General features: G+C 49.2%; 1 protein-coding gene across 2 annotated transcripts; it reads left to right on the top strand.

Annotated features, from left to right (window-relative positions):
• The first annotated feature begins 9,880 nt into the window (after positions 1-9,880).
• RNASEH1 (ribonuclease H1) lies at positions 9,881-18,982 on the top strand. 2 transcript variants are annotated; one of them, XM_070374971.1, is made up of 9 exons: positions 9,881-10,075; positions 11,099-11,214; positions 13,383-13,553; positions 15,153-15,252; positions 16,084-16,138; positions 16,484-16,568; positions 17,026-17,150; positions 18,243-18,333; positions 18,711-18,982. In XM_070374971.1, exons 1-8 carry the CDS (start codon positions 9,960-9,962, stop codon positions 18,327-18,329), a joined length of 855 nt encoding a protein of 284 aa, XP_070231072.1. In that variant the 5' UTR covers positions 9,881-9,959; the 3' UTR covers positions 18,330-18,333; positions 18,711-18,982. The 2 variants fall into 2 exon arrangements, with proteins under 2 accessions (XP_070231072.1, XP_070231073.1); XM_070374972.1 differs by having other exon boundaries at positions 9,883-10,075; positions 13,395-13,553.
• The last annotated feature ends 1,119 nt before the right edge of the window (positions 18,983-20,101 follow it).

Genomic DNA, 20,101 nt, shown 5'->3' with positions numbered 1-20,101 from the left:
GGGGTCCCAGGTCCGCCTGAGGAAAATGGCTTGGGCTACCCCTGAAGATAGGACCAAAAGCCTCACTTAACACGAGGAAGCTTAACGTCCCAGCTGAAACAATGGAAAGGAACCGGAGACTTGGGTTCCGTTTGGGCTGTGGAGGACCAAATGAGATGCTTGTGAAAGCGCTTTGGGAACGAACTGCTTTACGAATAAATGTGGTTTCCAGGCCACACTGGGCTCTCGTATCGACTGCTTGGTGCGGCCGACGATTCTGAGACGTCTAGGGACACCTGTGGTGGAGGCGGCCTGGAGCTGAAGAACCATCCCAAGAGGGAAAGTTCAGCTCAGTTCAGTCGCTCAAGTCGTGTCCGACTCTTTGCGACCCCATGGACCACAGCATGCCAGGCTTCCCTGTCCATCACCAGCTCCCAGAGTTTACTCAAACTCATGTCCATTGAGTCCGTGATGCCATCCAGCCATCTCATCCTCTGTCGTCCGCTTCTCCTCCTGCCTTCAATCTTCCCCAGCATCAGGGTCTTTTCCAGTGAGTTAGTTCTTTGCATCAGGTGGCCAAAGTATTGAAGCTTCAGCTTCAGCATCAGTCCTTCCAGTGAATATTCAGGATTGATTTCCTTTAGGGTGTACTGGTTGGATCTCCTTGCAGTCCAAGGGCCTCTCCAGAGTCTTCTCCAACACCACAGTTCAAAAGCATCAATTCTTTGGTGCTCAGCTTTCTTTATAGTCAACTCTTACATCCATACATGACTACTGGAAAAACCATAGCTTTGACTAGACAGACTTTGGCAAAGTAATGTCTCTGCTTTTTAATATGCTGTGTAGACTGGTCATAACTTTCCTTCCAAGGAGCAAGCGTCATTTAATTTCATGGCTGCAGTCACCATCTGCAAAGACCTGGGGCCAAACAGGGTGCAATTCCAGGAGGAGGATGAGGGACACTTGGGCAAAGTTGGGGCTCAGGCTGGACAGCTGAATTTAGTGCAGCTGTGGTGAAAGATTTGGGGATGGCAAATGGCCTTAAAGTGGGTCAATAATTCGACACAGCAGAATTTTTTATTGGAAAAATGCTTACTATCCTGTCACTTGAAACACGTGTGTCAAGGACTTCCTGCCCTAGACAGGAGTGAAAAATACAATTCACAAATAATTGTCTAGGTGTGTGTTCTGTGCTAACTATAAGGAAAATCCACTGGATCCTTGCCCTTGGGAGATGGCAATTTCGAGAGTGAAAGTGAGAGTCGCTCAGTCGTGTCCTACTCTTTGCAATCCCATAGACTACACAGTCCATGGAACTCTCCAGACCAGAATACTGGAGTAGGTAGCCTCTCCCTTCTCCAGGCAATCTTCTCAACCCAGGGATCGAACCCAGGTCTCCCACATTGCAGGTGGATTCTTTACGTGCTGAGCCACCAGGGAAGCCCACCAGGGAAGTTTAGTGAAGAAAACATAATTTGTATGACTGAATACATAATGACAAGTTACAACAGTACATACGAGTAAAATGAGTAAAGGGGGCCAGGAGGACTCATGCTTTAAGAAACCAGGGAATTCTGTGGAAGAGATGAGATTAATCTGTGGTGAGGAGAAGGGGAAGACAGAGGATGAGATGGTTGGATGGCATTACCAACACGATGGACGTGAGTTTGAGCAAGCTTTGGCAGTTTGTGATGGACAGGGAAGCCTGGCATTCTGCGGTCCATGAGGTGGCAAAGAGTCACTAGGGAGAAGGGCATTTCCAACCTAGCAAACAGTATCTGGCTGTGGGGAGATAATCTACTTGAACTTCAGTTTCCTCACCTGTCAAATTTACCAGAGCAATTATCCACATGGGCCAGGTGCTGTGGAAAATGCTTAGAATGTTACACTAGGTGATGTCTAAGATTTCCAACAGCCTTTACTAAGATTGTGTTCATCTCAGATATTTAAAGCTATATATACTTCTCTATGTGATTGCAGCCATAAAATTAAAAGACGCTTACTCTTTGGTAGGAAAGTTATGACCAACCTAGACAGCATATTAAAAAGCAGAGACATTACTTTGCCAACAAAGGTCCGTCTAGTCAAGGCTATGGTTTTTCCAGTGGTCATGTATGGATGTGAGAGTTGGACTCTAAAGAAAGCTGAGCGCAGAAGAACTGATGCTTTTGAACTGTGGTGTTGGAAAAGACTCTTGAGAGTCCCTTGGATTGCAAGGAGATCCAACCAGTCCATTCTAAAGGAGATCAGTCCTGGGTGTTCATTGGAAGGACTGATGTTGAAGCTGAAACTCCAATACTTTGGCCACCTGATGCAAAGACCTGACTCATTGGAAAAGATCTTGATGCTGGGAAAGATTGAGGGCAGGAGGAAAAGGGGATGACAGAGGATGAGATGGTTGGATGGCATCACTGACTCAATGGACATGGGTTTGGGTGGACTCTGGAAGTTGGTGATGGACAGGGAGGCCTAGTGTGCTGCAGCTCATGGGATTGCAAAGAGTCAGAGATGACTGAGCGACTGAACTGAACTGATACTTCTCCAGTGTTAGGGAGAGAGGGGCCAACTGATTATCTCACTGGAATCAGCTTGGAACTTGTTGAAGAGAGAAAATGGAGCTGACCTGTGATCTTACCTGGGTCACCATTCCAAACCTCCTTGATGAACCATTTCCATTCCTTTTCCCACTTTTTCAACCTGGCTTCTGTCTCCCACTCCACAAAAGTAGCACTCCAGAAGTTCGTCCAGTAAAGTTCTTTCTGGTCTCCAGGACTTTGTTGGAAGGCCTGGTGGGAGAGGACATTCTTGTCTTGCCTGTTCCCCATCCTCGGGGAAAGCATTCTTTCATCACATCAGTGACTATGATGTTAGCATTAGGTGTTTGTAGATATTTTGTAGATTTATTGAGGAAGTTCTCTCCTATCCCCGTTTTCTGGGTTTTTATCATAAATGGGATTATGTCAAATGCATTTTATGCATCAGTTAGTATAATCATGTGAGTTTTTCTTCCTAGCCTGTTAATATTGTAGACTACCTTAATGGGTTTTCAAATATTGCGCCTTCCTTGAATGTCTGGAATAAACCGTGCTTGGTAATGCAATATAATTCTTTCTCACTCATGTGAGATGGGCTCATCATCTTACTCTCATCTTACTTTCTCATCATCCACTTATTAATATTTTGTTGAGGATTTGTAATGTCTATTCACAAGAGACATTGGTCTGTAGTTTCCTTTTTTTGTATTGTTTTGGTCAGGTTTTGGACTAGGTTAATATCAGCATAAAATAAGTTGGGACATGCTCCCTCATCTTGTATTTTCTGAAAACAATTGTGTAGAATCAGTGTTAAGTCTTCAAACATTTGGTTGAATTCAGCTGTGAAATTATCAGGGCCTGGAGATGTCATTTTCCAGGGGTTTTCACTATGATGAATTCCATTTCTTTAATAGTTACAAGAATATTTAGATTATTTCTTTCATATTGGATGAAATTTGGCAGTTTGTGCTTCTACAGGAACTGGTACATTTCATTTAAATTGTTGAATTTATGCCAGTAGAATTGTTCATAATATTCCCTTATTATCCTTTTAATGTTCAGAACAATAAAATATGTATTTTTAAGAAGATTCCACAAGAACCTTCAAGTCAGTACATTATTTCGAGTTCCCGCAGGAGGAAAGTACTACGTGGAAACAGCTTGTGCATCGCAGGGTTAAAGGACATCTGGGCAGTGATCGGGAGAGCAGTGTCTTTTGAGGGGGTACAACAAAGCACCCCTTCTTTAGGAAAATCTACCTTCCAGAGGTCAGAGGAAGGTCACTCAGTGCTGGAGAGGACAGGTTTTTCATCTGTTCTGACAGCAGATGCCTTAAGTGTCGAACCTGGGCTTGGAAAAACTGCCATTTTTCTTTGGCAATCCTAGGTCCCTTTATGGCTGAAAGCTTTAGTGAGTGGATGCTGTCTTCCTGAGGGGAGGCTCAAAAAGGAGAGCAAAGAAGCAAATCTACATGTTGCAACAGAGTAGAACCTCGGGAAGTTTGTAACCTCTGGGTCAGCCTTTGGGATTTGTGAAGAATGAGGACTCTCAGTAAAATCCTGAGGCGATGCTCTCCCTGAGTTGTTTTTCTTTCAAGTGAAAGGGGTAAGGTACTGGCCTGTTTCACTGACTGGAATACTAAGGAAATGGAGATACTGAGAAGCGGAATATTGCCTGTGGCAGGCAAAGAATGTCACAGTCATCAGCAGTCCAGCCAACTCTGAAGGAGAGTCGGCCAGCCCTGAGGGAACTCAGGGAGGAACCAAAGAGTATCAGCCAGGGGAAGCTATCAGACTGCAGCTGCTCCTTAGAGTGAGCCCTGAGGAAATCAGGATGTGAAAACACTGAGGTGCCTATGAAAGGAAGGGGTTCAGCGAGCCCAGACTCTTGCATCTTCCCATACACAGTTGCTGTTGTTCAGTTGTTAAGTCTTGCCCTCCAACTCTTTGCAAACCCGTGAACTGCAGCACACCAGGCTTCCCTGTCCTTCACGATCTCCCACAGTCGGCTCAAACTCATGTCTGCTAAGTTGCTGATGCCATCCGACCATCTCACCCTCTATCACCCTCTTCTCCTTTTGCTTTCAATCTTTCCCAATTGGCAATACAATAATGTCTCTCCCCAGAAGGAAAAGGCCAAAGGCTGAAAAACTCAGTGCTACTTTATCTGAAGCTGTGCTACGTGCTGTGCTAAGTCTTTGGGACCCTTTGGACTGTAGCCCAGCAGGCTCCTCTGTCCATGGGATTTCCCAGTCAAGTATACTGGAGTGGGTTGCCATTTCCTCCTCTGGGAGATCTTCCCAACTCAGGGGTCAAACCCATGGCTCCTGTGTCTCCTGCATTGCAGGCAGATTCTTTACCCACTGAGCCATCTAGGAAGCCCCCATTATCTGAAACACCCCTTCCCAGGAACCAGGCCAGTGGCATTTTCAGCCAGCTTTGGTTGAAACGGTCTGATCTCAAGATGAGACTGAAGTGCCAAAGGCAAACTCACAGAGCAAGGCCTGAACTGGAAAGAAGAAGCCTTTACATAGATCCCAAATAAAGCCTGGAGGATCTCACATACAAGAGGGCGTGAGCTTGGATCCACGAGAAAGATGTACCCTCAAACTGCAGGGTCAGCAGGAAAAGCAGTGAGCCCAAAGGAGCAACGTGGGTACCACCCCTCCTTGCTCACCCAGTGAAGGAGGAAACAGACAGAACAGTCTCTATCTTGAAAGCAGGACTCCATCTTGCGCCGGACTGTGGACTTAGAGCTATATGCCCAGTATCTACAGTAACGACATACCAACTGGAAAACCAGGCCCCTGGAAGGAAGAGCCCCAGGGGTCATACCTAGACTCTCTGTAGCCTAAAAGAATACCTAATTATCTCTGTAACCGAATAGAATCATAAATTCTATTATGCTTATTGGGGTATGATCACAGGGGTATGTTCACTGTTAACTACCTAGGCTTAAGGCATATGAATCATGGGTTAACTTTGATTGTATCTTTCTTTTCCCTTATTCAGACTAGTTTCAGGGAATTAGGGGAGGTAGGTTTGGGCACGTACACTTAGGGTATATAAGGTTTTCACAAAAACTGGTCAGGGTCCTTGGCTAAGAGGAGACTCTGCCTTGGGCCCGCCGATGTAATAAACTGCACTCCACTATCTGCATTGTCCTTCTGAATGTTTCCCGGAACGCATGGCTACAACACCAGAAGTGCTCTGGAGCCTTCTCTGGCCCCTGTAGGGACAAGAAAAGTGATGGCCTTAAACAAATAGACTGCCAGGTATTTCTCCAGCGAAGATGGGCTTATTCAGGGTCAGCAGGGAAGTACAGTTCAGGATCTGCCACCGTGGTGAGCCATGTGGAGTTCCAGCACAGCGAGGGAAAGAGAGTGCTTCTGTGGAGAAGAGGGAGGTGGGGGCTGTGGAAGACAGTCTGTGGCTGTGCACTGACCACGTCTCTGCCGCAAAGAAGAGAAGTCCTCTTCATCTTGGGCTCTGCCATTGTCGCAGGGCAGGAGAGCTCCCGTTCTGGTCTCCCAGGTCTATTTAAGGTTTCTGCTCATTAATTTTTTACACTGGGTAGTTCTGGCCCAGGACAGAATACTGCCAGGGCAGAGGGCACAGTTAAACAAGCAAGATCGGTTCTCCTTTAAAAAGTTAACTTGTTTATTGTATAAAAGTCCCCGAGAAAAAGGATCCTGTGCTGGGAATGCCTTATCTCAGCTCTGTGAGGCAGAAAGCCTAGAGGTCAAGGGGGTGAGAGAGCTTACACGTTAAAACAATTCTCTTCCCTCCAGATCACAACTCCTGATGTTCATAATAAAGTGACAGGAGAGTTACTGATGAGTCCTTGAGTGTAAAATGAATTTATGGACCTGCCTGTCTGATCAAGAATTAATGGACTGAATTTAACAGAAGGTTTTCTCTCCCCTCCACTTATAGCTGGCAGGATTTTTATTGTATTATCTATCAGCCAGTGTAAGGAGCACGTGAATGAAATAAATGTGGAAGCCTGTAATGAATGTGAAAATCTTATGCATTTAATTGAAGCGAGGTCACTGGCTTCTGCTGGAGAGTCTCAAGGTCACTTTTCCTATATTACTATAGGTGGCCTGTAGAAATACTGGTGAACTGTCAGTAGGCAGTAGGTGATTGCTGAGATATTAATCTCTAAATTATAGAAATATTAATACATTTGACTTTTATCACAAACTAATTATTTGCGCATCTTCAATATATCTCATCAAACGCAACATCATTCTTCCCAGGCATCTTCATGAAACATGCACGAGATGAAAAGAACTGGTGCCTTTGCAGACATGCTGTGTATCGACCACACTATGCACACGGAGTCAGTGGATATTCACAGCCCCTGGACACAGCAGCAGTATCTCCACTTTCCAAAGCGTATAACAGAGACTTTAAGCAACTCCCTGAATTTATACAGCTGGCAGTTGTGAGGCTGGAATGTTCAGTCAACATTGTGAACTTCACAGCTCAGGGGCAGGAGAGCAGCAGAACTGGGGGATTGAGTCACAGGAACACTTCATTACTTCTGCCACTCAGCCCCACCCCCCACCCCGGGGCAAATATCCCCTGACAGTATCTTCCGACTCTGGTCCAGGGCTCTGTACCTTATTGAGAATGAGCCAGTTTTTGCCCAGAGTAAGTAAAGTCACACACTTGGAGCCAGAGATTAAGATAAAAAATATTTACAGTTATCCGTCAACAAAAATGCCAGAAGAAACAGGTTTATAATTGCAGAAAGCCACTCAGATGCTTTTCTGAACGTAGTCAGATAATTCAAACAACAACTTTGCAGGGGTGATGAGTACTCTGTGATGAAGGACCACAGCCAGCTAACTTACATGCAAAAGCAAGTCTTAATCAAGTAGGTCAGACGCAAGGATCAAGCTAGTGGGAGGTGGGCTACAGTCAGACAGCACCTTTTCAGGGGCCCAGCCTCTTTCTTCTTCAAGGCAACACTGCAGCCTACAGCTGTGTCTATATCCTGCACAACTATTATCATTTCATATCTGTCTGACAATCCCAGTTCTTTCCAAGCTTTGAAGATATTTGCTTTTGACTCACTGCTGCTGCTGCTGCTGCTAAGTCGCTTCAGTCATGTCCGACTCTGTGCGACCCCCATAGACAGAAGCCCACTAGGCTCCCGCGTCCCTGGGATTCTCCAGGCAAGAACACTGGAATGGGTTGCCATTTCCTTCTCCAATGCATGAAAGGGAAAAGGGAAAGTGAAGTCGCTCAGTCGTGTCCAACTCTTAGCGACCCCATGGACTGCAGCCCACCAGGCTCCTCTGCCCATGGGATTTTCCAGGCAAGAGTACTGGAGTTTGACTCACTACCCTGACTTATTTCCACGTCAGCTTCTCAATCAGAAGTCAGCTCTTCCAGGTGCCATCTGTGTCCACAACTTAACCTGTGCCACTGGGAGGTGAGCGAGTGATGCGTCTAAAGAAAGTAGGTCAAGAGTAACATTTCCAAGGCCCTGGTCTGTGCCTACCAGGAGGCTGCAGGAGCTCCAGAGGCCCTGGGCAAATGGAGAATGAATGATCTCAAGAAGAGGGGCTGTGGTCGTTCTTAGAGTGGTCACTGGGCCATCCCTAACTCTGATCATATATCCACAGAAGAGATGTGGCCATCAATCATTACTCGATTTTTAAGGGCAACTTTTTTGAAAGAAGCTACCTTGAAGTGCAATAACAATAGGAATGAGCAATGGACAAGAGCCAATTTAAATTAGTAAAGTTGAAATTTTTCAAATGGATATTTATTGAGTTCACAGGCAAGAACACACTGATCACACGGTTGCGGTTCCTTTTTCCTGGAGTTTCAGACTTCCTTCTCTGCCTAATTCACCCGAGTGAAAGAAAAGTGAAGTCGCTCAGTCGTGTCCGACTCTTTGCAACCCCATGGACTGTAGCCTATCAGGCTCCTCCGTCTATGGGATTTTCCAGGCAAGAGTGCTGGAGTGGATTGCCATTTCCTTCTCCAGGGGATCTTCCCAGCCCAGGAATTGAACCCGGTTTCCCGCATTTCAGGCAGATGCTTTACCAGCTGAGCCACCAGGGAACGCTTCTTTTATCCTTCAAACCTTACTCATGCACTACTGCGTTCCCTGGCCCTCCAGGCACTGGCTCACTCCCCCTGCCTGGCATACACTTTTCTCTTCAGATGTCTTCTGTCTGTTCACATGCCTATCTCTGTCAATTTTGTATCCCTGGGGCTTGGGTCACACAGCATAGGTGTTCAGTAACATCTGTTGAACTGAAGACTTCAAGAAAATTGTTTTTGTTGTTCAGTCACTAAGTCCTGTCTGACTCTTTCTGACCCCATGAACTGCAGCACATCAGGCTTCCCTGTCCTTCACCATCACCTTGAGTTTGCTCAAACTTGTCCATTGAATCAGTGATGCCATCCAACCATCTCATCCTATGTCGTCCCCTTCTTCTGCCCTCAATCTTTCCCAGCATCAGGGCCTTTTCCAGTGAGCCGGCTCTTCGCATCAGGTGGCCAAAGTACTGAAGCTTCAGCATCAGTCCTTTCCATGAATATTCAGGATTGATTTTCTTTAGGATGGACTGGTTTGAAAATTAGGTAGTTTAAAATTATTTGAAAAGGAAGGCTTGTCAATGGAGAGGACTTTTACAGAAGTCCATTTGCTTACAGAACGAAATGTGAAATATTGGGTAGATTATAGTCTAAGACAATATTCTAAGACATTAACGTTCCAATAAATACCCCCTTGGGTCGCAGTGCGTTAAGTTCTGGACATCCCTCTGGTTGCAGAGCCTGGGTGGAGGTGGGGAAAACGTGCCCCCGCCAACTTGAGGGGACCGTGGAGGCGGCGGCGGGGTGCGGGCTCACCCCTTTCCCCTCCCTCCCTCTGCCGCACCCACCCCTCTTTTCACTTGTGGACGCCAATGTCTTTCCGGCCAGGACAACAGTGGGCGAGTAAACCAGCCCATCCGCGTGCCTGGCTGACCCTGAGTGTATCCCGCACCCCGGGAAAGCCCAGGAACACGGGGGGCTGACCTGGGGCCGGGGGTTGGGGACCCGACGCCCAGCGTGCAGAGCCTCCAGCGCCTACCACAGCCGCAGACCCCGGGAACGGTTCCCAGGAGCGCAGGCGGGCGAGAGCCGGAAGGCACAGCCCCCGCGCAGGCCCCACCCCCCGGACCGTCTCCGCGGGGCCCCGCCCCGGAAGTCCCTGTCCCCGCCTCTGCCCCCTGGGCCCGGACTCCGAGACTTCCGCCCAGGCCCCGCGTCCTCACGGACATCCGGGAAACTGACGAGTCAGGCGAGCACTTGGCTCTGGGCCCCACCCTCGGCGCCGGGTTGCGTCATCTCCCTGCGCCGCCGCCGGAAGTTCGGGCTCTGTGATGGCGGCGCTTGGCCGGGAGCTGAGGGGCTCGGCGGTGGCAAGGAGTGAGCGATGACCCGGCTTCTGGGCGTGGTGCACAGAGTGGCTTTGGCCTTTGTGGGATGCCGCAGTCTTGCCATGTTCTATGCCGTGAGGAGGGGCCGCAAGGCCGGGGTCTTCCTGACCTGGTGAGCAAGTCGCGCCGACCCAGGGCGGTGTGGGCGGCTTCGCTTGGGGACCGGAGCCCGCGGCCCTCTTGGCCACCTTGGGGTAGGCGCGCGGGGGTCCTGACGTGGTAGGCCTCGGGTCCGCTTCGTGTTTGCTGGGAATATCAGAAACGCCGCTTACAGTCACGGTTGGCCAGAGGCTTGCTTCTATTTAATCCTTCCTGGTGGCTCAGACGGTAAAGCGTTTACCTACAATGGGGGAGACCCGGGTTCAGTCCCTGGGTTGGAAAGATCTCCTGGAGAAGGAAATGGCAACCCACTCCAGTATTGTTGCCTGGAAAATACTATGGACGGAGGAGCCTGGTAGGCTACAGTCCATGGGGTCACAAAGAGTCGGACACGACTGAGTGACATCACTTCACTTCTTCCCTTCTGTTGCACGGAAAGAGTTTCCAAACGGTGACACATAATGGAGCTCAACGCCTGGTCTCATGTTCTGCTTTTAAAAAGAGAAATTCTTGTCAACTAGTGTTCATATCCCCGTAACAATCCTGTGAGTTAGATGGGATTCTCATTTTTGGGTGTAGTTACTGTGTTACAGAAATTCACGGGGCGAGTAAGTGACAGATGGAGGTCTTCAACCCGGGTGTTACGATTCCAGGGCCAGGGCTCTTCCCCCTGCGTTATCGAGGTCTGTTATTTGTGTATGTGTTGTGAGTGCCCTGTGTTGCCCCCTGCAGCTGTGCTGTGAGGAAGAGGCCTCAGAAGCTGATCTTTATGTTGTAATGAAGTGATTACATCTCCAAAGTTCTCCTGTGCTTTGAGGAAGGCCTTATGGTGCAAGCGTGCTCTCTGGCCGGCACATAACATGACACGGGGCGAACGGTTGGACGTGCAGAGGAAACTACAAACACGGAGGCTTGATCCTTCGCCTCCACGGAGCTGACAGGCCCACCTTTTCACACCGTTCCCAGCCTGAGAAAGTAGTCTGTTAGAAAGTGGGTGAGTCACAGCCCGAAGGAGTGACCCTGCCTTGTGTTTCAGGGATGAATGCAGAGCACAGGTGGACCGCTTTCCTGCAGCCAGATTTAAGAAGTTCGCCACAGAGGAGGAAGCCTGGGCCTTTGTCAGAAGGTCTGAAAGCCCCAGTGATTCAGAAGGTACTCACAGTTCACAGCATTGTGACATTGTAGCCTATTCAAAGCCTGTCATAGCCCAGGAGTCTCTTGATTTATATGCTGTGGTGGTGGTTCAGTTGCCAAGTCGTGTCACTCTGTGACTCCATGGACTGCAGCACACCAGGCTCCTCTGTCCTCTGCTATGATCTATGTAGCTACCCTCTAAACACAGAGAGGAGAGATTATGGTTGTTTCCATTTTACAGATTAGGAAACAGGCTGAAAGCGTTTTAACTTAGGGACTCCTGTTGGTAATAGTATTAGAGACAAGCCAGGACTCAGATCTCCTATTCTGTTCAGGGTCCTCACTATGCTTAATTCCACCTTTAAATATACTCATTCTTGTTAGTGGATTTTATGGGCTCTAGTTGTAAAATGATGAATGTAGTTCTTTTCCCAACATGCATCTCTGGCATTTTCTTTTTACCCTGGATGAAGTCATGCCATTGGAACTTCCTGCAGTTCACGTGTTAGAAAGTAGAGTTAATTGATGTTTACGGACTAACATAAGGGACACCGAGAGTGACTGCATTAGAGCACAAAAGTTTAAACTGTAACCGACCTTGAAGAAGTTTTTTTGTTTTCATGAACTTTACTAAGGCATTTTTTACTGCAGTGGATGAAGGCTGAGAGGAGAATATTTCAAATGAGCTTCTTTTTAGCAGTCTGGAGCTCACCAAGGTGCTCAAACTTTGAACAAGTGCTCCTCTGGGCTGTCGTGACCATTCTGGGCCGAGCGGAGTTCAGGGGGAGGCAGGCCCTGCTGGGAGTCTGCCCTGAAAGGCGAGTTTCCGAGGAGGAGGAGACCCAGCCTCCCGTGTGGCTGCCTCCTCCATCTGCCAGCAGCCTTTCAACGGGAGTGTGATTGACAGTTTCATTTTCTCCCCAGATGGAAATCGGCTTGGGATAGAAAGCTAGTTTGGGAGTATCAGTCTTGTCGTGGTTGGCTCCTTTTTTTTTTAAGATTATTTTTGGCTGTGCTGGCTCTTCACTGATGCGTGGGCCGTGGTTGGGTCCTTTGTTTTTTTTAAGATTGGCTGTGCTGGCTCTTCACTGATGCGTGGGCACGCTCTCTAGTTTTGGTAAGTGGGGATAACTCTTGGCTGTGGAGCATGGGCTCTGGCGTGCAGGCTTTAGTTGTGGGCTCAGGGGCTTAGTTGCCCCTTTGGCATGTAGGATCTCCCTAGACCAGAGATCGAACCTGTAACCCTTGTATCGGCAAGCAGATTCACAATCCCTGGACCACCAGGGAATCCCCTAGAGGAGGACTTTGAAGGTAAACATGAGGCGGATCGAGTACGTCAGAGCGGACATACACTTCCCTCCGGCGCTGCCAGGCTGGCTTTGCCGCCCTTTGAGAGGTGTGGGGTGAGAGGCTGCGCCAGGCAGGGGGCTTCAGCCGATGCCTGTCTGGTCGGTGCTCAGCGAATGCACTGGTTTAGGGTTTAGGGGAGGGAGTGCCCTCTAGCGTTGGGTTAAGGTGGTGGTTTTCGAGATCTCTGTGTTCCTGTTTCTGCTCCATGAAAGGGAGGTGCAGGGAAAGCGGCTTCAGGTCACCGAGTGCTTCCTTGTACAGCAGCTGTGGTGGGTGAGGTCATCTGACAGAGTTCACAGCTGATGAAAGGTAGAGCTCAGATAGAAACCAGTTGTTTGAATCATGGTCTAGTTCTTCTGCGTCAGCTGCCGTAATTATATGAAAGAGTGAAGCGAGCTACAGCCTGAGTGGTATGAGTATCCCTTGAGGGTCACCCTCGGGTCCACTCTGGAAGGAGCACTCAGCCAGTGCTGTCCCCCTGGGCAGTGCCGCCCCCCGTGTGGTGCCCACCAGTGCCGTCCCTGCACGGACCCTTTTGGCTTCCACTTCCCTTTCTTAATATGTCCCATCGTCTGTTCTCAGCTTATGTACAAAAACTGGGTCCTTGTTTTCTTTTGGGAAAGAGCCTCTCAGAGTTTCTAACTCTGAGCCCTGGAGGGTTCAGCACCCATGGTATCTCTGCCATTTCCATGGCAACCAGCGGTTGTCTTTAGCAGCAGCTTTGCTGTGGTCTTTACCCTGCCCTTGTGGAGCTTCTTAAGGAAAATTTAGAGTCACTTTCCAGGACATCAGTCTTTCCCTCCTCTCATGTTGTGTTGTTTCTAGCTTTTGAGTAGACTGTCTTTCAGGGCAAAAAACTAAACACGTAGAAGAACCACAAGTGAAAGCGAGCAAGCGACTCCGTGAGCCCTTGGATGAGGATGAAGATGCAGAGGCGTGTGCGAAGCACGTGCGGCAGAGCGCAGAGCCACTGCCTCCAGTTAGCAAAGACACCTTTTCTTACATGGGTATGTCTGTCTTGAATTTTAAAAATGTTAGTACTGTAATTATTTATGTGTAAAAACCTCTTCCGCTTAAGGGAAGTTTGAGCTGACGTGTAACCTTCTTACCTGAAAAAGTCATTTAAAAATCTCTAAGGTCACTGTTTTATAACCGATCAAATGGTGCAGAATTATTAGAATTTTGGACATTCACTTGAAAACTATTTTATAAGCTATACATGAAAAACTCTGTGATCTTTGTAAACACCGTTGTTCTCTATGGACACAGTATTTCTGGTCCCTAAGAAAATGCAAAGACTTCAGTTCTTCAGGTAAGAAAGGCCCTGGACAAAGCTCCTTTATATGTTGACTGGCACCAGCATCTTAATCATTTACATACCATCTTTGCAAAACAGACATGATCCTGTCTTCTCCTGGGAAGCAAGATGGTTGTGAATTCCTCCCGTGCCTTTAGCTCTAGGAATCGAGTGTCCGTATTCAGTGACTTACGGTACATGAGTCTCCTTTTTGTCCTTTACACGTATGAATGAAAAATAGGAATAAGTAGCAATTTTTATATAAATCAGTGCATTTGTGGGTTCCAAGTTTTCCCAAAGAAGAAGCCATTTTATAATTCAAGGGAATTATAAATTCAAGGGAACCAGTAAAAAATGTTTGGTCAAACTGCATGGAAACTGTGTTTGAAGTTATGTGAAAAGCAAAATCAAATGATCTAAATCAAGTGAAGCAGATATTTGCGGGGTGACTGGAAGAGGAAGCGCGAGGGTCCCCGCCTCAGTGCCTGGTGGGTCCTCACAGCCAGCAGAGAGCTGAGGACCCGAGAGGCAGTTATGCCGAGCATCTCCTTCAGCAGACCGTGGTCTTGGAGGCTCCTAGTCCCGCCCGCTCACACCTCGCCTCTGCCCCGCTTGCCTTCACCTGCTTAGTCTGCCCTCCTGTGACACGCCTCACAGGCACCGCCTCTGTCTGCCCCACACCCCTGCTCCCCGGCACCTGGCAGCCCAGTGCCCCCTCCGCCCGGCTGAGTGCTCTGCTGGCCATCAGCAGCGTGAGAGCCACTCCTCCTCTGCCTTGTTCTTTATACAGTACTGGTGTGTCAATCAAACTCTGTTTTGGTGGAAAGAAGCAAACAGGACCACAGTTCACTAGTAGCAGAAGGCCGAAGACAAAAATTAGGTGCGCGTTTGTCAGAGGACATCCCTTCGGGCAGGGAGGTCTTCATCACCATCAAGGCGCTGTTGTCTGCAAGGGCTGCTTTTGGGGATAAACGTACCCCCGACCCCCACCCCTGTGGGGAGGGGGCCGTGGCATTGCTGGTTGGCCTCTAAAGCAAGCATTGTAAACAGCAGCAGGTTCTAGGTTTACAGAGTGATCCCTTTCACTTGAACTTGCCCAGCAGGCAGGACTGAAATATGAGCGGATTCCAAGCAGGAAGAGTCAAGTGCCCCCATGAGGCATTAGTAGTGGTCTCCTGCGCAGAAAACTTCCAAAGCACAAATGCCCTCTTGGAGTAGAATGCTATCTCAACTGCAGTAAATTTTTTAGATGAATTCGAGTTTTTCATAACACTGGTCCTTGGATACTCACTCAGTTTCCCACTCACAGGGGACTCTGTGGTCGTCTACACTGATGGCTGCTGCTCCAGTAACGGGCGCAAGAGGGCTCGCGCAGGAATCGGCGTGTACTGGGGGCCAGGCCATCCCTTGTAAGTAAGCCAGAAGAGGTGGCTTTTATTAAGCTTCACATTTAACCGAGTCACGCTTCAAAACTTGGGAATGGATGAGGCAGCATCTGCTACCGTTTGATTGTTTGGAAGCGTTGGCAGGGCTGGCGGGAGGGTCCCGAGCCCCTGGGCAGTGGTTTTTGCAAGGATGCATCAGTGGCGAGTCCCCAGATGGGGACCCTGTGCCCCTGCCACTCCTGAAGATGAGTGAGCTTAGAGGCGACCCGTGGTTTTCAAAAGGCACAGAGTCAGGGTGAGGGGGTGAGATTGTTCACACGCGCCTGCCCCAAGTGCGGAAGAACTTGAGGAGGAACTGACAGCCCAGAATCCACGTGAAGGAGGGACTGCAGCCCTGCGGAGTAGCCGCTCAGCGCTCAGCGGTGTCCAGGTTCCCGAGCGGCCCCGGGAGGGAGCGGGGTGCTGCTGCCGCGCCTCCTGGCCTGTACGTCCGCCCGCCTCCGCTTGATGCCTCACTTAGCCTTGAACCCTCCACGGGGTGGCGAGCTCAGGTGGTGTGAGCATCCAGAGGCTTAGTACCTGGCCAGGATCACACACTAGTGTGTTTCAGGTCCAGAAATTAATCTCGGGTTTTGCCTCCTGGTCCAGGGTTCTCCTATAAGACCATACCGTGGCGCTTTTCAATAAAATGTTGGGTTTCTTGGTTTGATTTTTAAAGGCTGTGTTCTTGAATGATGCTTTCATTCATTTCAAATAAAAAATGTAGAGAAGTATATTAGCCATTAAGTGACTTAAGGAATCACTTTGAGAATTAGTGTTATAATTTTATTTTCCTTTGTACTGTTTTGATACCAGAAATGTAGGAATTAGACTTCCTGGGCGACAAACAAACCAAAGGGCGGAGATTCATGTAAGTTACTGGATGTATTTTTCTGCTAAATATGTCAATTCATCGTTCTTTACTGTTGACTCGAACGTATCAGTGGACTTTCTACGCTCCTTGTATGTAAAATACTCAAGAGTCCAGAAGTTTGGGGCTATAACAGTCCTGATGAATAGGAGTTTTCTAGAAAAATGATAAAACTTGTTTTGAGTAGATGTCTGAACAGAATTGTATGTGTAGCCTTATTTCAGATAGACGATATTATCCTTACAGTTAGCACAGGAAAAGGAATTTAAATTTTTCAGTAATTTTGAACAACAGTGTCGAAAGTTGAATGGTCTTTTCAGCATGAAACTGGTGTGTTTCTTCAAGGCAGCCTGCAAAGCCATAGAGCAAGCTAAGGCTCAGGATATCACTAAGCTGGTTCTCTACACAGACAGCATGTTTACCATCAATGGTAAGCAGCCACGTTTGACTTCTCCTAGGGTTTTTGGAATGATTATGCAGGGAAGTCCGTGTTTCCTTTCCTGGAGGAGGTGTGGTGTCAGGGCGGGACCCAGACTGTAAGGGGATGGCGCTGGTGTGTTGGGGCTGAAGGAAGCCCGCACTGGTCCGGGGTTACCCCAGAGGCTCAGCCGTGATGGGCATGTGCGCTTCCTCTGGGAGGTTCTGCCTGTGGGCCCACGGCCTGCTGGGGGCTTGGGGGTTGTGGAGGAGGGGGAGGACGTGGGGCCTGAGCCCCGGAGCCGCGGGTTGTAGGTTGAGTGGAGGGACGGAGGAGCCAGCGCCCGGCCCGGGGGGAAGGAGGGTCCAGATAGTGACTTGGGTGCCAGTGGAGCAGCGGTCAGAGGGCCGTCCAGGGAGGAGGGAAGATGGGCGCGTGCGGGAGGGACCTCTGAGTGTGTGTCACCCAGGCATCACCACCTGGGTGAAGGGCTGGAAGCAGAATGGCTGGAGGACCAGCACCGGGAAGGAGGTGACCAACAAGGAGGACTTCGCGGAGCTGGAGCGGCTGGCGCGGGGCATGGACATTCAGTGGGTGAGTGCCGGGCCGCGAGGACCAGGGGCATCAGTGAGCTAGCGCAGCAGTGGTTTGGGTGATGACTTGCGTCGCTGCGGCAGCGTGTGTGAGAGCGCCCCATGAGGAGTGCTGCTCCCGCAGGCGCCCCCCGCCCCTGAGAGCCGCCTGTGAGCTGCAGCTCCAGGTCTCTTGGGAAGTCTGCATAACGTTGGGTAAACTAATGTGTACTGTGTCTCGTTAAGAATGGAGTTGCGTGATGAAGCTTTAGTAATGTGATTTTTTTTTCTTACACGAGGTCACTTTTACTAAAATTACCTTTTTTTTTTTCGCCTTTTGTTTTATGTCGGTCTATAGCCAGGTAACGATGGTGTGATAGTTTCCAGAGGACAGCAGGCTCAGCCCTGAATATACACTGGGTGTATGTATATCCATATCCAAAGGAGAGTGTATATCCATTCTCCCCCCAGAAAATTATCTTTCTGAACAACAGAAAGTTAAAAGTCCAGTCGCTTTCTTAACCCTACCGTGCTCTCCCAGCCCAGGACCCTCTTGACTGTTTGGCAACCTGTTTGTCATTTAAACTTGCTTTTCAGGGACTTCCCTGCTGGCCCATGGGTTAGGACTCCACGCTTTCACTGCTGAGGGCACGAGTTTGATCCCTGGTCAGGGAACTAAGTCCCGCAAGCCTTGCAATGCAGCCAAAAACTAAAATTAAAAAATAAAGTAAACTTGCCTTTCAGCAGCCTAAGTGCAGACAGTTCAGTTACACGGGTGCACCCCTTCTGTGTAGCAGCACTGAGGGGAGTAGGGTGTGTGTGTGTGTGTGTGTGAGACGTACATATCCATCCATACCTCTACTCTGCCTGGAAGCTCACCATTAAGTGGGAAAAGACCAACAGAGCGCTGAAGCCCAGTCTGTGGAGAAACTGGTTCCTGCCGGCGTGTCTGGTGCTTGAGTGCGGGGGGCCCACGCCTTGGGCTGCGCTGAGGGGGGCTGTGGGGGCCACTGCGGTCGCCCTCTGAGGGGTTGGCTCGTACTGCAGTGAGCGTGTAGTGATGTGCTGCTCGTGTAAAAAACTGGTAAGAATAAAAGGAAACTTTATTTAACAGATGCACGTTCCTGGCCATTCGGGGTTTAGAGGCAACGAAGAGGCGGACAGACTAGCGAGAGAAGGCGCGAAGCAGCCCGCAGACTGAGCAGGTGCTGTAGCTCCTGGAAACCCTAAGCCATGGCCCGCATCCCCTTTACTTACTGGGGTGAAGAATAAAGCTCTAGGCTGGGCCCCACCGTCAGTGGGCAGACCCGGCTTTCAGACTAAACCCAGAAGGCGGGTGCTGGTCTGTGGTGTGTGCAGTAAAGCTGGTTGGATGGTTCATAAATTGAACATTGTTCAGATTTGAGAATTGTGTGAGATCTTAGCATTATGCTTTATTGGGCTTGATACTGTTCTCATTAGCTGTATTGCAGTTTGGACAAAAATGTCAGGGCCTTGATTTCACAAGGATGAGGTAAACACGGGTTTAAAAGTGCAGGCAAGAAATCTAGACATTTTCTGAAAGCGTTCATTTGCCTTCCAGTCAGCAGGATGGAGTCAGGACTCAGGCGGACCGGTGCCTCCGCGGGGTTGGAGGAAGGTGTGCCCCCCCGCCCCCCAGGACCCATGCCCAGCTGGGGGGACATGGCCGTGCCCGGTGGGCATGAGGGGGGCCGCCTGCTCCCAGCAGTCCCGGCTGCGTGCCCACCAGATAGCAGCAGTCACAGCGTCTGAAGACTGCGGTTGTTAATGCTCTAAAAGTGTCTTTGGTTATTTTTGTTAAAAGCACCTTGAAAATTAAAAACTTTAACATTATTTTTTTCTTCTACAAATGTTGTCATAAAAGCATGCAGAAAATGATATAAATGGACTGCTTACTGGATTACTGTCACTACAAATACCGTTACGTTATGACGATGGCTGCAAGTGAACGCCCTTGTGACCAGCCCCAGCCCGGCGCCTCCGCGCACAGCCTCCGCGCCCCCAAGACTAACCCCACTGCTACAGAAGTGACTGCCTGCTTTTCTCCGTGGCAGTTTAGTCTGCTGATTTCTTCCCTTGACGTTTCTCTTTTCTTTAATTTCCTTTTAATTGGAGGCTGATTGCTTTACCACACTGTTGGTTTCTCCTCATAACAACAGGAATCCGCGTCAGTATATGTGTGTCCCCTCCCTCTTGAACCTCCCCCACCCTAACCTGACATTTCTTAAGTCTCTTTAATTCACAGGTTCTGCCTCAATCCATTGGTCTCCCTACAGTTTATCTGTGGAAGAGCCTGAGCAATCTGCCCTGCCGCTTCCCACTTTGAGATCTGTTACTCGCCATCTTGGTCCATCCAGCGTGTTCTCCCGTCTCCATTGCCTGCAGGTTGGCAGTGGGGTCTGGAGGCTCGGTTGCCGTGGGCTCCTCCCGTGGGCGTGAGTGTCCTGGGCGCTCATCAAAAGGCAGCCACGGCTTCGTCCTTCCTGCGCGGGCAGCTGCCGGCGCTCAGGGCCTGGGTCTGTTAAGTCACGCTGGTGGCAGAAGGCTGATACCCTCCCATCCTACTTGTTTATTAGCTGGAATGGTTTCAGAAGCTCCTTCCCCTCATCAGTTTTGGTGCCAGGGGGTAGAGGTCACATATGAAAGGCAGGGTAAGTGCTAAGATTGGCTCCCTGTCATCCTGAGAAGGTGACCAATTAGGGGTTTTTCTTTATGTGTTTTTATAACATGTAAAGATATGTACAGCTCATGAACTCATGTACTTGAGCCTTCCTGGTGGACTTCAGCCCGTCGCAGCCAGCCTGCAGCTGCTCTGGCCTGTGGGAGGAGCCTTCCAGGTGGCTCTTGATTGCTCTTTGTGTTCATGTGTGTGCATTTCCTGCTTGTCCGTCTCCAGCTGCCATGTGAGTTTCCTGTTTGGGGGAGATTTTACGTTCTTGTGTCTGTAACAAG

The sequence above is a fragment of the Bos mutus genome, chromosome 8 (assembly GCF_027580195.1).
Source record: "Bos mutus isolate GX-2022 chromosome 8, NWIPB_WYAK_1.1, whole genome shotgun sequence".
Classification (NCBI taxonomy): Eukaryota; Metazoa; Chordata; class Mammalia; order Artiodactyla; family Bovidae; genus Bos; species Bos mutus.
The sequence above is the reverse complement of the archived record's forward strand: the minus strand, read 5'-3'. Positions and strand labels throughout refer to the sequence as shown.

Excerpts from the sequence above, each read along its gene's own strand:
- RNASEH1 (XM_070374971.1), top strand. The coding sequence starts at position 9,960 with ATGACCCGGCTTCTGGGCGTGGTGCACAGAGTGGCTTTGGCCTTTGTG. Across the intron at positions 15,253-16,083 it reads TGGGGGCCAGGCCATCCCTT|AAATGTAGGAATTAGACTTC; the intron begins GTAAGTAAGCCA and ends TTTTGATACCAG. Across the intron at positions 17,151-18,242 it reads GGGGCATGGACATTCAGTGG|ATGCACGTTCCTGGCCATTC; the intron begins GTGAGTGCCGGG and ends TTTATTTAACAG.